The 15,899-nt window shown below is 48.3% G+C and overlaps 6 protein-coding genes across 6 annotated transcripts; 3 read left to right on the top strand and 3 right to left on the bottom strand.

Annotated features, from left to right (window-relative positions):
* Nucleotides 1-2,038: 2,038 nt before the first annotated feature.
* On the bottom strand, nt 2,039-3,025 carry N7498_001727 (ankyrin repeat domain-containing protein; the record flags this gene model as incomplete). Its single annotated transcript, XM_058448789.1, has 1 exon — nt 2,039-3,025. One exon carries the CDS (start codon nt 3,023-3,025, stop codon nt 2,039-2,041), a length of 987 nt encoding a protein of 328 aa, XP_058311133.1.
* A 2,955-nt stretch (nt 3,026-5,980) lies between these two features.
* On the bottom strand, nt 5,981-6,367 carry N7498_001726 (uncharacterized protein; the record flags this gene model as incomplete). The annotated part of the gene is made up of 2 exons (XM_058448788.1): nt 5,981-6,091; nt 6,149-6,367. 2 exons carry the CDS (start codon nt 6,365-6,367, stop codon nt 5,981-5,983), a joined length of 330 nt encoding a protein of 109 aa, XP_058311132.1.
* A 221-nt stretch (nt 6,368-6,588) lies between these two features.
* On the top strand, nt 6,589-7,107 carry N7498_001725 (uncharacterized protein; the record flags this gene model as incomplete). Its single annotated transcript, XM_058448787.1, has 2 exons — nt 6,589-6,949; nt 7,046-7,107. The coding sequence occupies 2 exons, from the start codon at nt 6,589-6,591 to the stop codon at nt 7,105-7,107; spliced, it is 423 nt and encodes a 140-aa protein (XP_058311131.1).
* Nucleotides 7,108-9,038: 1,931 nt separating this feature from the next.
* Nucleotides 9,039-9,554, top strand: N7498_001724 (uncharacterized protein; the record flags this gene model as incomplete). Its single annotated transcript, XM_058448786.1, has 1 exon — nt 9,039-9,554. The coding sequence occupies one exon, from the start codon at nt 9,039-9,041 to the stop codon at nt 9,552-9,554; it is 516 nt and encodes a 171-aa protein (XP_058311130.1).
* Nucleotides 9,555-10,467: 913 nt separating this feature from the next.
* Nucleotides 10,468-10,968, top strand: N7498_001723 (uncharacterized protein; the record flags this gene model as incomplete). The annotated part of the gene is made up of 1 exon (XM_058448785.1): nt 10,468-10,968. One exon carries the CDS (start codon nt 10,468-10,470, stop codon nt 10,966-10,968), a length of 501 nt encoding a protein of 166 aa, XP_058311129.1.
* A 1,558-nt stretch (nt 10,969-12,526) lies between these two features.
* On the bottom strand, nt 12,527-14,202 carry N7498_001722 (5'-methylthioadenosine/S-adenosylhomocysteine nucleosidase family protein; the record flags this gene model as incomplete). The annotated part of the gene is made up of 3 exons (XM_058448784.1): nt 12,527-12,966; nt 13,082-13,348; nt 13,389-14,202. 3 exons carry the CDS (start codon nt 14,200-14,202, stop codon nt 12,527-12,529), a joined length of 1,521 nt encoding a protein of 506 aa, XP_058311128.1.
* Between the last annotated feature and the right edge of the window lie 1,697 nt (nt 14,203-15,899).

Here is a 15,899-nt window from a genome sequence, read left to right as displayed (position 1 = left end):
ACATTCAAGGTTTCAAAACATGGTGTTGGCAAGAAATCCTGCCCAAGAGCGACTGGATTCAGTAATCGTATCAGGCATGATCAATTAGAGCAATTGGTGATGGGCGATTTATTATCTCAGGAAGAGACCAAATGTGACACGGAACAACCATCCATCTCTTATCATCATGAAGCGCAGCGCCCAGAGGAACGCCACCATGATCCGTTCTACCGAGGCGAAATCCACAGCACTCGAAAAAGGGATTTAGTTCCAGCGAGTGACCACGTGAGGGAGTCAAACGTGTCTGGCGATATTGAGATGAGCGAATCTCATCCACATCGCCGAATTAAAACCACCAAGAATTGTTGCACTCTGACAGATGATGAGGAGGCAGAAAAAGCAATAGGAGATGCAGCGTGATGCTCTTGTTTTGGTTCATTGCCTTTCCTTTCGTCGCACTTCTTTTCTCAGTGTGAGAATCGAAATTTCGAGCCACACATTGAGAGATGCAGAGAATAGAATGTACTTCCCTGTCTCAATATCCATACAGTATTACATCATCTCCAAAGCTGTTGGAACCCCTGAATAGTCCTGCAACTCAGCTTTTTGTTTGACCGTGTCTACGACACGGGGCGTTCCCTTTTATTCAACGCAAACATCACCAAAATATCTCAACAGGACATAGAGAAAGAACACAGCGAGAATGGTGAAGGTGAGAATGGTGAAGGTGAGAGTGGTGAGAGTTGTGAGAGTGGTGAGAGTTGTGAGCGGTAATCACTAAGACAAGCCGGTCCTCAAGAGCTATTCAACAGAGCATACGGTTGAATCATCCGAAAGGGCTGTGCAGTTGGCTTTTTCTGGGTTGACAAAGGCTGACTGGCCCAACGGCTGCTGCTCGTCCAAACCCTAACATTTCGATCTTATGACACAGGCACAGGCGCCGGAAATGTAGTTTTCTATAAGAGTAGTGATCGGGTGGTTCAAGACAATTGACTTGAGAATATCAACCGATTCGGGAATCATACAGTCTCCATAACTTTATTCGTACATTCTACTGTAGCACTAGGGGCCGGAAAAAATTCGTCTGAAAGTCTGTGGCCCCCGGAAGTCTAGTCCCTGGAAGTCAACTTAGACTTGAAAAAATATAAAACCCGAGTGCTGCCCCGAACTTAAACATGAATTTTTTAGTGCACCAACCTTCACACTCCATTGTCTGGTCTCCAGTCACTCATACAAGATAGGTTTTGGACACAAAGATCGGTCTTGGCTGGCTGCCGCAGAACCAAAAGATTTTACCTGCATTCTCAGAGCACAAGGAAAAGCTTTGACAGCCACATATAGTACGTGACGGAGAGGCCTATTGTCTGGAAGTAATTTATCGATTCCGACACGCCCGCTGCATCCTCATTCCGCATCACGTCTACCCGATCTGCAGTCCAATCTCGGTTAGTGCTTTAACTAGGGATGTTTATGCCTATTCACTAACGTAACTTAGTATCAGGATGTTTCCATGCAACAATGAGATGATCGGAAAAGCTTCCATTGCATGTCCTGGGGAGGAGATTGCCCCGGCTGGAAAATCTGACGCAACTGGAGAGCTAGATTGGAATACTGCAGCTTTACCTTTGTCATTAATCATTCCCACATTTCCCCTTCCGTCTCTTAGCGCACCTGTCGTCACTACTGCATCTTCTGCCAGTGCAGCTGGTGCCCCCGTTCCAACACTCTTCTCGCCCAACATGACAATGGAGGGATCCGCCAGTAGGGCGGTTCCCAATGCCGCGCGATTTTGGGCGTTCTTCGTGGTGTTTCTTCTCATGAAAAATATCCTCCTACGCAGTTGGTGATATCCTAAGTTATGGTTTGATTCATATTACTATCGTCTGGTATAGCTGCGCTTTATGTACAATAAATGAAGCGTCTTCTCGATTGTACTGCACTTCCTTTCAATATGCGAAGGTGCAAATTCTATTAATATCACTTAATTTCGAAAAATGATCTGCGAAGCTTTCCAACCCATCACATTTGCGAACTTACAGCTTATCCATAAACATCATATCTAAGCGTTCACTATCGTGCGAGACAAGAAAATACAAGTGATCCGTGAGCCTTGACCGAAGTCGTCTTCAGTTTGAATCAAATGCACAGCCAGGCTGTTCTTGCTCTCTGCTACATTCTGGAAGGCAGTCGTAACCCTACCGCTGTCCGGGTCCATACCAAGTGGATTGGGGTGAATGCCACTCTGGGCTAGAAGCAGATTTCTGACCCTATATGAACCCATCCGAGACGCCCACCATAGCGACGTGTTGCCATACTTGTCTTGAGAGTTCAACTCTAGACGGCCGTCAACGAGAACTTTTTTGGCTACATCATACAGATCATTCATAGCAGCATAATGGAGTGCAGTTCTTCCATCGTTATCTTGCAACTGAACGTTGACACCTTGCTGTTCAAGGAGTAAAAGAGCCGTTTCTTCCTGTTTCCACTGTGCTGAGACAAAACCTCCAATGTTCGTCTCATTGACATCTGCGTGCTCAACCAATAGATAATGGACAAAATCAATGGCGCCGTATTGAGCAGCCCAGCACAGTGGTGGTGAAAGATTGCCAAATCCTGCCCTTCCAATCCAGTCTCGTTGGGCATGCTCTAGATACGCCAGTTGGCCCGCAGTTGGTTTTTTGGCTTGAAACACTGCCTCTTTGAAAGGCGTCAACCCATTTTCATCAGCTGTGAGGCCGTTGGCTCCAAAATGTAGCAGTTGTCGCTCTACTTCCACGGGGCCTCTGTAAGTGGCATGCCACAACGCTGTCCGTTCCGCGGTATCGGGAAGATTCACATTTATATCATCATGTCGAAGCAGGTTGGCAACAATATTGGTGTGTCCATTACATGCAACGTAGATAAGGGCGCTTGATCTTTTGTGTCGGGCGTTTATACGTAGTTTCCGGTTTCTTAACAAAATTCCGGTAACAACGTCAGACCCATGTCGAGAGGCCACTGTCAGTGGTGTTCGACCTTTAACTTTCGAACTGATGTTTGAAAACATAACAATGGAGGGCTTTCTTTCCCAACTCGCCGTGATTTCCTTTTGCTGCCCAGGGAAGTACACAACTTCTTTGGTGCTTGATATTGAACTTGTAAAGGCTTCGATTGAGCGAGGAGTATAGTGCTTTACTAGCTTTGGTAAGATGGGAAATATTGGCTGCTTTTGATAGACAGGCGAATATGCGAATGAGCACCTCAGGGGGAAGAGCTGACAGCCTGTTCTGGAAGGTCTTCACTATGCGTGACTGGTCGAACATCTATGGGCACATGATCGAGCGGAACGTATCATTATCGTTGAAAACCGTCGTAGAAAATGAGCTGAAGACTGACTTGAGAGTAAGCAACAGTGAAGAAGGTTTTTACGTTGTAATTATGATACTCAGCACTAGAGAGATTATATTCGTTTTGCAAGCCGTGTGAACCGGTATTCTTTATCTGCGTCCTAAGGGTATTTAAAGCCCCTCGTATACTATAAGGCGAATAGCATTACAGTATAGGCAATCAGAAACTAGATCAGCTATGGTAGTCTCTCGATAACGAGGTAGCGCATACACGACATAGCGCAAAAAAAGCAAAGGAATGGGGCTCTCTTGCATTTCTGGGTAATGTAAATGCGGTATGTGAGGCCTTCAATAATATTGTATTATTGGCTCCCGGGAAGCAGGGGGCTCCTAGGATCCATAGAATCCCGTCAGAACTAATGGGGTCGCCACCGCCTCATGTTGGTGCAATTTGTCAAGGATATACATGGAGCATACAGGGCTGATGGAGATATGATCTGCGCGGGACCCACGTGGTGTATATGGGCTCCCCTGAACGCGAGGAAGCTGCCTCTCTTTTGCTTCCTCGCGCTACGTCTTGTATCTGGAATGGACAATAGCTTTTGTTAATATTGATTATTCAACTACGCATACGTGAGATCCTCACACAATTGAGGCTATCTTCGAGGAGCCAATGTAGTTATTGAGGGGCCGTAGTAGTCCCAGGACTGCCGTACATTGGTCCTGGCTCATAATATCTATGATAATGCGGCTACGTGGTCTATGCGGGGTAAGTTTGCGGGCAATACAAAATATAAATATGCTTGCTTGAGTAACAAGCGCTTCTTTCTATTTTCAATACACTGTACCTAGCGGTCTACTTTCAGTTCCTTTCACAAGTGAGGCCTTTGATCTCATTATATCCTTTTCCTGCTGTGAGTACTTTTTTGTTTACAATTTTCTTTTTGATCACTATAGTATACACTGGTTTCCTATTCTGCGTGGACTGGGCGCGTCACTAAAACGGGCACAGAGCCTAGTGAAAGACAAGATCAGATATCGCAACATAACAGCCGATTGGCGTGAAGATAACCAGCCAATCCCCCCCAAAAATGAACCGACCCGCCGTCCAGCTTCACTTATCTAATACTGCCCTCGGCCGAGCCGCCCATAATCCGATGGCTAAGAGCGGTTTTACCACTACAATCAATGAAGGCTGTGTTTTCAATGCCCCTTCATCTGTGAGACATTTAGGCCTGCGGGATCCAGCTGTTTCAGAGCCTTACTACAGAATGGCTATTCCTGTATAGTTGCCATGTTGCGTTGATGATTGAAAGCCCAATTTCTGACACTACCAACAAGACTAGTCTACCACCACCGCCAAATTTCAATCTTACTTCCCTTGAAAGAAACAACAGCGAGCCACACACTTTTCATGAGATGCTGCTGGTATTAAATTACCTCTTTATCTCTTCATTGCTTCCCAAAGATGAGGGGGCGTTGTGGAAAATCATATGCCGCCGCGCTTGTGATTGGGAGAAAAGTTTTATCTTGCAATACGACAACCTGCACTATTGGCTAACTAGCGCGCGCAATGTTTTGTGCACATATAAAGGTCCGCATACAATGTCTCTAGAAGATGTGGAATTGCAAGCGAGGTATTGTATTTTCTTAATCGGGCTTCATACTGTACCTGAATCAAGTTTTCTTGCCGAGTGCTTTCAAAATGGGAGATCGCCATATCGGCCTTTTGGTGTACGGGCAAGCATCGCACTTCTTTGCCTTGTTTTTGAAGGAGTCCAAGCCGCGGAGATTAAGGGCTACGAGTCCGCAAATATTTGGGCTTGTGACCATGGCTTCCTTTCCACCACGTTTGATCGTCTGCAACAATCTCCGCTTTTTGAATCGGAATATTCAATGCAACGTCTACAGTCTGCGATACTGAGTCTCCAGCAAGCTTTCCAAGAAGAGGAAATTCGGGTCGCTTCAGTGACGCCACAGATTATCAATTTTGCAAGTCAAACCGAAGTATTGGGTTACTACCGGCAAGCTTTCTTAGCTTTGGACCCGATGCTTTTGCCAGATATTCTGGCTGTCATGGAGAGTGCAACTGAGACATCTGTATCGTCCAGAAAGCATCGGCTTCTGGACATGAAGGATAGGCTAGACCGAGGTTGGTGAAACGATCGCCATACTGTTGCTTTCATTGACTTGAGTGCAGTTACTCTGGCTTTTCAATTGGCTGATATGTTTCACGGCACCTGTCCAGCGGAATGCTTGGACTTGGCTTTCAAAAAAGTCGCGGCCCTTCGGCAGTCAAAGCCTGACGAGATTGTCGTTTCCGAGATGTTCCATGTTAGAGAATTTGAAAAAGACTACAGAGGTAACATACTTGGTGAGTCTTCGGTTTCCTGGGCCCCAAAGCAGAGATTAACAAATTTTGAAGCTCCTTCCTACGTCTTTGCTTTCCATGTGTCACTTTAAGCTTTCAAAACCCTCAACCCCCCTGAGGGAACGAGTGGCAAGGTCTTGGGAAAAATGACCGTTGAATTGAAAAGACTGATCACAGAGGCTTGTGACTACTAAAAGTAAAAACTATTCGGAAGATTAGATTTGTCATTCATTCACACTCGAATATGAGTTTTGCAGTGGATTCCTTGGTTTTGACATACAAAGATTGCAAACTGGAGAACATCTCACATCTCATCGTCTTCCCAAGAGTACCATAATACAAGGTACCTGGTAACCTCATGTTCATCCTGGGTGACCGAGTGCTTCGCGATTGTTTTGATAGCAATCTTCTCTCCCTATGATTGGTTTCACTTGCTTAGTGGGTTCATCCGAAGATTTTTGCGCTCACTTACCTTTACGCCGTATTTCCCATCGCATCGACATGAGGCACAGTAGTAAGAATTGAAACCTTCGGTCGACCCAGCAGAGGCGTCAGAGAAATTTTCTGTGTCCGACACGATGAAATCTCGGTCCTCACTTGTCTCTGAGGGTATCACGGACGATTTTTCGGAAGAAGCTGAACAGGTGTCCTCGGATTCCCAAGACAGCAGCATATTGTCGTTGCTGTTCATGTTGGTCAAAGAAAATATTGTCGAGGAGGGCGCTCAGTTATCAATGCTGGATGAATTGTTAAACATTTGAAGATTTTTGTTCAGGATCCAGCTTTCTTATATTCGTAGGAATTAAAGTGAGGGCTTTTTTAATCAACCCTAAGAGACCGCGGATTTGGAAAAGTATGTTCAAGTTCAGGTTGTTCCAAAAAGTATGATACCATATCTTGCGTCTTTTCACCATGTTGAAATCTGTGGAGCCATCTGATGTGAGGCCAACGCTTCCTATTAGCCAACGCTTCCTGTCTAGCCAACCTTTCACCATCTTAGCTACCACCCTCACCATCCTCACCATCCTCACCATCCTCACCATCCTCACCATCCTCACCATCCTCACCATCCTCACCATCCTCACCATCCTCACCATCCTCACCATCCTCACCATCCTCACCATCCTCACCATCCTCACCATCCTCACCATCCTCACCATCCTCACCATCCTCACCATCCTCACCATCCTCACCATCCTCACCATAGCCCTTTTCCAATCCAAAGATATACTGGTTGTGGTGGTAAGAGAAGGCCTCCGGAACTTTGTGAGCAGTATGGTCATACCGGGAATGAGAATTTCATTTCAATGCATATCAATAGTTGACTCTAAATCACTTGCAGAGGCAATTTTTTTTCTACTTCATTTAGCCCGTAACGATGATGATTTTGATATGTTTGGACGAATTGGCAAGGCTTGCGATCAAAATTAGGATCGTAGATCTCATTCCAGGCCATAGGCCGTACTAGTCGAACTTGTGAAGGCCAATCGTGTTTCTTGGAAATATGAGGCACTAAGAGCTGTAGTGATACTGTAGCACCCACGAGTAAATACCTTTGCCCTGCGAGATCTTTACCTAAGTTCTGAGCCCCGTCTAATGAACAACTTCAGCTCAAAGCTACCAGTTTGCAAATGGTAAAGATTAGGAAAGCTCTGAGAATATGTCAAAAATAAGCATGAGTGAAATATTTTCAAATGACTTTCTCTCAACAAGCGAGAATGATACTACGCAAAATTTCGTGTGAAGTGAGATAGTGATATGTTGACGCTGGCTAGTATTACAATACCATAACGACGGCTCGTCATGGCTGTAAAGTCGTTACAATGAACGTTCTGCCCCCATTATGGTCGAATGGATCATTCTGCCGGAATGATGAACCGCGGATCATTCTGCCGGCCTTATGGATGGTTCTGCCCGCACATGGTGGACTGGGATCGTTCTGCCGGAACAATAAATCGACTGTGGTTCTGCCGGAAATATTAAGCGATAACAGTTTTTCCAGCATTACAAAGTCACGCACATGATGATATACGCCCTTCGGACTCATTCTCCAATGCTCATTTTGCGAGACGGGCAGTGCGTAACTGATTCCGGAAAATTAACCTGCCCTATATCACTGTAACAGTTAGACTGCGGCATGGTCTTGGTCTTGGTTATCACTTTACTAACCAAGACCGCAAATTTGCGGTTGCGGTTAGCAATGTGATAACCAAGACCAAGACCGTCAGTTTGCGGTTAACCAAATCCGCATTCCGTCGGAGGAGAATCCGGGACAACCAGCATCTTCGAGTATCGGCCGCGGCCAATGCAATGCTACAACTGCCAAGAGATTGGCCACAAGGCTTTCCAGTGCAGGAATGCCCAGAGATGCGCAAAGTGCGCCGCAGAAGGCCATCGCCACAGTAGCTGCGACCAGACAGTTCCGAAGTGCGTTCCATGCGGGGGCCCTTACGAATCGTTCAGCAGGAGTTGTCGGAAGCTCTACCCGCCACGCAATGAATAAAACGCTCCGAGTGATGCAGCTGAATGTGAGGAAACAGGGTGCAGTGTATGACAGTTTGATGAACGATGAAGAGACACAGGACGCAGTGGCACTAGCAATCCAGGAACCCTAGGCGAGGAGGATTCAAGGACGGCTCTTGACTACCCCGATGGGGCATCATAAATGGACTAAGATGGTTCCCTCCACGTGGAGGGAAGCGAGATGGGCGGTCCGAAGCATGCTATGGGTGAATAAGGATGTGGAAGCGGAGTAAGTGCGGATTGATTCGGCGGACCTAACAGCGGCCGTTATTCGGCTTCCTGAGCGACGAATTTTCATAGCATCAGTTTATGTGGAGGGAGGAGATGCCTCTACGTTGACTGATGCGTGCGATCACCTCGGAAAAGCAATCACAAAGGTACGGCGAGACGCGGGGACGGTGGTGGAGCTCATTGTTATGGGAGACTTCAATCGCCATGATTAACTGTGGGGAGGAGACGAGGTGTCCTCGGCTAGACAAGGCGAAGCGGATCCGATCATCGACCTCCTGAATGAATTTGGACTCAGTAGCCTGCTTAAATGGGGCACCAAGACATAGCACGGCGGAGGATATTCGGGGGACTGCGAGTCGACGATCGACCTCGTTCTCGCCTCGGAAAACTTGACGGACTCGATGATCAAATGTGCGGTCCATGGAACGGAGCACGGCTTAGATCACAGCACCATTGAGACCGTTTTTGATGCGCCTTAGACAGCTCCAACGTAGATAGACAGACTGCTACTAAAGAATGCACCGTGGAAAGAGATTAATGCCAGCATTGCAAGGACTTTACAGAACACCCCGTGGGAAGGCTCCGTACAGCAGAAGACCGATCGGCTTATGTGCGCGGTGTCGGAAGCGGTTCGTGCGTTGACGCCGAAGGCCAAACCGTCACCGCACGCAAAGCGATGGTGGACGGCGGACCTAACACAACTTCGTGAAATATACACACATTGGAGAAACCGCGCCCGCTCGGAGCGACGGGCAGGGCGAAAGGTGCCACAGCTAGAGGATATAGCTACAAGCGCCGCGAAGCAATACCATGACGCGATTCGGAAACAGAAGAAGAAACACTGGAACGAGTTTCTGGCCGACAACGACAACATCTGGAAAGCTACTAAGTATCTGAAATCAGGGGAAGACATAGCCTTCGGGAAGGTACCGCAGCTCCTCAAAGCAGATGGAACGGTTACCACCGATCATGAAGAACAGGCGGAAGAACTACTGACCAAATTCTTCCCACCGCTGCCGGACAACATTGACGATGAGGGAACTAGGCCACAAAGAGCGCCGGTAGAGATGCCGACCATCACCATAGAAGAGGTAGAGCGGCAGTTGCTCGCAACGAAGTCATAGAAGGCGCTAGGTGAGGATGGCCTGCCGGCCATAGTGTGGAACATGACCTGGCCCACGGTCAAACACCGAGTCCTCGATCTCTTCTAGGCGTCATTGGAAGAAGGCACGGTGCCGAAACAGTGGAGACACGCAAAGATCATTCCGCTAAGAAAACCGAATAAGGAAGACTACACCATTGCCAAGGCATAGAGGCCAATCTCACTGCTCGCGACGCTAGGCAAAATCCTGGAGTCAGTGGTGGCAGAAAGGATCTCGCACGCAGTGGAGACCCACGGCCTACTCCCGACCAGCCACTTTGGGGCCCGAAAGCAGCGGTCCACGGAGCAGGCACTCTTACTCCTATAGGAACAAATCTACGTAGCATGGCGAGGACGACGAGTGCTGAGCCTGATCAGCTTCGATGTCAAGGGGGCCTACAATAGGGTCTGTAAAGAACGATTGATCCAGAGGATAAAGGCGCGAGGTATACCGGAGATTCTGCTTCGATAGGTTGAGGCGTTCTGCTCAGGACGAACGGCGACCATCCAGATCAATGGGCAAATATCTGAGATCCAGAACCTACCACAGGCTGGACTGCCTCAGGGCTCGCCCTTGTCTCCAATCCTATTTCTCTTCTTCAACGCAGACCTTATGCAGAGACCGATCGACGGCCAAGGAGGAGCAATTGCCTTCGTGGATGGATGACTTTACCGTATGGGTTACAGGGCCAACCGTGCAGAGTAATCGGGAAGGTATCACAACCATTATTAATGAAGCGCTCGACTGGGAGAGGAGGAGCGGAGCGACTTTTGAAGCAGACAAAACGGCGATTATACATTTCGCACCCAAGGCTCGCAAAGTGGATTAAGAGCCGTTCACTGTCAAGGGACAGACGGTCGAGCCTAAAAGCAAGGTCAAAATCCTAGGGGTCCTGATGGACACGCGACTAAAGTATAAGGAGCATATTACGAGGGCAGCATCTAAGGGCCTGGAGGCCGCGATGGAGCTACGACGGCTCCAAGGCCTCTCCCCAGCGACCGCACGACAGCTCTTCACAGCGACCGTGGCTCCGGTGGTGGACTATGCCTCTAATGTTTGGATGCACGCATTCAAGAATAAGAACATCGGACCGATCAACCGAGTGCAAAGGGTAGGAGCACAAGCAATTATGGGGACATTCCTCACAGTTGCGACTAGCGTAGCGGAGGCCGAGGCCCACATTGCTACGGCACAACACCGATTCTGGAGACGAGCCGTGAAGACGTGGGCAGACCTCCACACACTACCAGAAACCAACCCTCTTCGCAGAAACACAGATCGAATCCGGAAGTTCAGGAGATACCACCGCTCGCCACTATATCAAGTAGCGGACGCGCTTAAGAATATCGATATGGAATCACTGGAAACCATCAACCCGTTTACACTGGCACCATAGGAAGCACGCATGCAGACTGATGAGCCCATTACCGAGGGATCAACTGTACTAGGCGGATCAATGCTAATCGCGTTCAGCAGCTCGGCGCGGAATGAGCTAGTCGGGTTTGGAGTGGCGGTCGAGAAACAACCACCCCGCTATCGGAAAGTGAGACTGAAGACCTTGTCCGTCACGTTGAGCGCGAGAACAGAGCAAAATCCATTTTCCGCGGAGCTGGCGGCAATGGCGCATACACTCAAGACACTCGTGGGATTGAAAGACTATAGGATCTCACTGATCACGACCAACAAAGCGGCGGCTCTCACGTTGAAGAACCCGCGACAACAGTCGGGCCAGGAATTTGTCTGTCAAATCTACAAGCTTATGAGCAAACTGCAGAGGCATGGAAATCAGATCAGCGTCCGGTGGATCCCCATTAGCGAAGATCAGGGTCAGTATTCCAACCCATATCAGCCTGATATAATCGGGTCCATCGTTGGAATGTCGTATCCTTGTTCAGGAATCGGACTATCATTTGGACTATATCTTCGGAGGCCTGAGCCCACGCAGCATGGCTCGTCCAGATCTCTGCAGCATAGCGTGCCATCGGAAATTTCTCCTTGATGGCATTATGATCACCGCCTATGTCTGTAAGGTAAGTTAAGCACGTCTTCGTGATGCAAATGCTGGCAGCCGTAATATTGAACTGGTTCTGCCCGACAAGGTATTCTTTGACGGAAAAGTGGGCAAGATGTAACTCTTTCTCAGTGCCATGAACGACTATTACTAAGCCGGGACAATAACCCAATATATTCTCGCAAAACAATCGACGCTTGGTGTTGAACCCTTGCAGCTCATTTTCGATCTTTGTCGCTATTACTTCCTTAGCCTCGTCGAGCTTGAGCGGTCGCTTGGAGTGGACTAGAAATTGAAGCAGGCGTATCGCGTCGGTTTTAAGCTCTGTCGGTATACTTTTAATCATACGATCGTATGTCTCACTAAGATTCACTGGCAAAGATGCAAGAGCCTCCTCTATAGCTGCCTCGTGATGACATCGAGCTAGGCTGTCCAACTGACAGAATGCCCACCTAAACCTAATTTGCGCTTTAGCAATCTGTCAGCTTATTTATTGAAGCGCAAATTTCTCACATCCCGTCAGCACCTTCGCCAACTTTTCTCCCAATTTCCTCAAGAAGATGCCGCGACAAGGGCTTCTCTGTAAAGTCACGCCGTTGGGAAAGTTGTGCCAAGACCCACGAGCGGATATCTGAGTTGACAGCCTGCTTATCAAATGGAAGGCAACTTTCTCTTCCTATCAAAGCGGGAATTTCGCGCAGAAACTCGGACTCAGGTCGGCCGGTAAGAAGTAGCTAGACATGGGCCAACTCTGGCCTAGATATCATATCTTTGATCCACTGAAGCACATCGATCCTAGTTTTTGATTCGTCCAATGCGTCCAGAATGATGGAGACCTCACTCTGGGCTTCAAGCATCATGACATCCCAGAGCACATTTTTCCTGGCTTGTTCACTGCCATTCTGGTGTGCCTGGAACAAAGTATTGAGATGATTGGCGGAGATTATGCCGCTGTGGTAAAGCTGGAAAGCGAGTTTATGCCGCTGTGGTAAAGCTGGAAAGCAAGCGAGCGCAGCATGCCATCCAATGTTTGTTTTGCGACGTCGTTAAAATCGAAGAAGAAGCTAAGGACAAGACCGTCGTTTCCCTTCGCAAGATAATCAAGCACGTTTGTACTGAGAACCGATTTTCCACATCCCGCGACCCCGTGCAGCCATAATTGTCGACGTGACCTCGAGTACCACGATTGAAAGACTGGGTTTTTGAGCAGCCACGCGCCTGTCCCCTCATGGCGGAGCGTCCTCGCATGGTTGGCGTTTGAAGATGGATCCGGGGGATAAAGCCAGCGCTTGATTTCACCGGTATGGAGGTTAAACCTGATAGAATCAGTGGTGGCTTTTGTTTTGACTGTCGTCTGCTGCATGCTATCAATCTGTTGTTGGACTACTCGCAATCAGGACGTAGTCTAAGATCATATAATATCCGGTCTCGGCTATTTGCTGGTCATTTCGACATCTGCGACCGATAGATTCAGGTAGGTAGGTAGGTAGGTACTAACCCTTTTCCAATGTAGCCTTCGCTGAATCCTCGGCATCAACAACACTGGGCTGCACACATCCCAAAAGTTCCTTTGCGTATGCAGCGGCCACGGCTGCAGCATATTCTTGCCAGGTTTTTTCTTTCCCTGACTCCGCATAATCACAAATGCCCCGGATAACAATACATGGAAAATCATTCATAAGCCCGGCTGCCTCCATCTCGACACACAACAAGTGCCCGCCAAATGCTTTATCGGGGGAGTCTCGAGACTGGGCGTCCTTAACCACTTTGTTCCCGGATGCGATCAGGCCATGATGTATCCTCACTTCTGTTTGTGGTCCGTGCTTCCTCTGCCTTCTCTGACAGCCGCTTATTCTCCTCAATTACTGGGCTAATAGCCCATAAGCCAAGAAGATATGCAATCATTGTGATGATCGCCTGCCATGGGCTAGACAGAAAATGGTCTTCGGTCGAAGTCCGACGTCCCCTCTTTGAAACCAACAATGGGTCTTCCAAGCACTCACGCCTGGTATATTTTGGCGCCAGTCGCGGGAATCTTCTTTCCACATCATCCAGATACACATTTATCTTCGATCCGTACATCTCATAATTACTTTTCAGCCGATTGGACGCATTAAGAAGCGCGTTCGGAGGTCTGTTCAGCGAGCCAGTGTGGACGAACTGCCCACCGCGTTCCAGCTTCCCCATGTCCCATTGTACCACCCCGTGGTAGTCAGCAACAGGTTGGCTAACCACCACATCACCCAGATTGACTTTTGATGGAATTCCGCCGCCAATTCCTACCATCAGCCCGAACCTGATTGATGGGAACATGTTTATCATAGAGGTCGCGACAGTCGCGGCAGGGTTGATTCCCATATTAGGGAGGCAGGCTATGACGACGTTGTGGCCGCATATTGAGCCAAGGGTATATGCATTATGGTCGTTGCGAGTCGGAAGAGATTCGTGCTCTTCATCTAGCATGGCTCTCGCTGCGGTCTGTTCTTTTGGAAGGGCGCATACCCATCCGATAGTATAGGCATCATGTCGAAGGCGCTTTTGGCATGGGAGTGTTTCCGGGCTAGTATTATTTTGTGGTGACACTGATTGCTCTAGCTGTGATGGGGGGTTCTCAGCCATCTTGAATGGAGGACGACTCGACGAAGCAGAGTGTCTAGACGAGCGGGATAGTGCTGGATAGGTCAATCAAGAACTCTCTTTCTCCTAGCAAAATAAGAGACCTTGGCCCTTATTGTCTAAAAAAGATGTCGGCAAACTGAAAAGCTGATGGAGGGCATTGCTGAGGAGGGCAGAGGTAAAACAAAATTGGCCAGTTCAGGTACTGTAAACTACATATGATTGCCACGTTGATCTTCTGGACTTGAGCTGAAAGAGGGGTACTTCCTCAGCCTCGTCATCATCTGCCTTTCCGCCCACCACACCGCTTCCTGAATGGCTATCTGTCGATCATGTTTCCATGTGGTGGGGCTTGTGCCGTTCCTAGGAACGGTTCGACCCGATCCAGAGTAGTCAGATCCAGCGAGTCTCGCGATAACCAGCCAAAGCGTTTCTGGATAAAACGCTTGAACCTTAGCACCAGAAGAGCCTCTTCTCAGCGATTTTTGCACATATTTGGAGAACAAATAGATTGCAGTTTGTTATTGATGCTGATTGATCGAGGGGTAATGCGCCGGTCTTTCAATCGCCTTTTTTTTTAGGGCCGCAGCTTTGAGAGGGGTAAAGCTCCCAGGAACCCCAGCATGGCCATCACGGCACGTCACGTACATTTCCTAGTACCTAGCATCCCCCAGACTTTTCGGCCAAAATCTTTTCACCTCTGAGCAGAGGGGTGAGCGAGGTGAGCAAATGGATTGGTTTTCCTTCACATTCGCTGGTTTCCCGCCCGTCTCTTCCACCAAATCCCACCTCCCAACATTCTGATCCTTTTACTGTCTTTCTATGTACAACATGGCACCAAGACTGCCCCTCCTAAAGCTTGAGATGATCCAAGATATGATATTGAGCGAATCACCAACCACCTCACAAATGGTCAAAGCTGCTGAATGCAGCAAGCGATCAGTCATTAACATCAGCAACAACCTTCGCTGGTTCGGAAATGTCAGAGCACCCCCAACTCAGGTCGGTCGACGACGAAGCGTAACTCCTCCGATGTTACAGGCCTTGTGCGATCATCTACTGGAAAAGCCAGGGTTATAATTGGACGAGATGGCAATTTTTTTATGGGACGAATTCCGTGTCCAGGTGACAAATTCCAGTATCAAGCGAGCTCTCGCTTCGGTCGGTTGGTCAAAGAAGGTGGCTCGACAGAGAGCAAAGGAGCAGAGTCCCGACTTGAGAGACTTCTACCCACATAACATATCGGATTTTTACTCTTACCACTCCGTCTATGTGGATGAATCTGGATGTGATAAGCGAATTGGGTTCAGACGGACAGGCTGGTCTCCGTTAGGCGTAGCACCATTACAGGTAGCCAACTTCCATCGTGATCAGCGCTACCAGATACTGCCTGTATATTCTCAGGATGGAATCGTGCTCTCTCGAGTTTTTCAAGGCTCCACTGATGCTGCTCTATTCGAAGATTTTATTGACCAGCTGCTGAGGCATTGTGGAAGGTGGCCTGAGCCAAAAATCCGTTCTAATTATGGATAACGCATCTTTACATCACTCTGCATCCGCAGGGGGATTACATTCTTCTAGTTTCTCCTCGAAAATAGGACAGGGGATTCCACGCCTGGCCGCAGAGAGTCATTGTCAAATTGAGCGACGGGCAATTTTGCAGCTTCTCGTTTTCCGGATACAATCCCCCGAAGAATCCT

The sequence above is a fragment of the Penicillium cinerascens genome, assembly GCF_028974065.1.
Source record: "Penicillium cinerascens strain IBT 15544 chromosome Unknown contig_1_segment0_segment0, whole genome shotgun sequence".
Lineage (NCBI taxonomy): Eukaryota > Fungi > Ascomycota > Eurotiomycetes > Eurotiales > Aspergillaceae > Penicillium > Penicillium cinerascens.
This window is presented reverse-complemented; position numbering and strand designations above follow the sequence as displayed.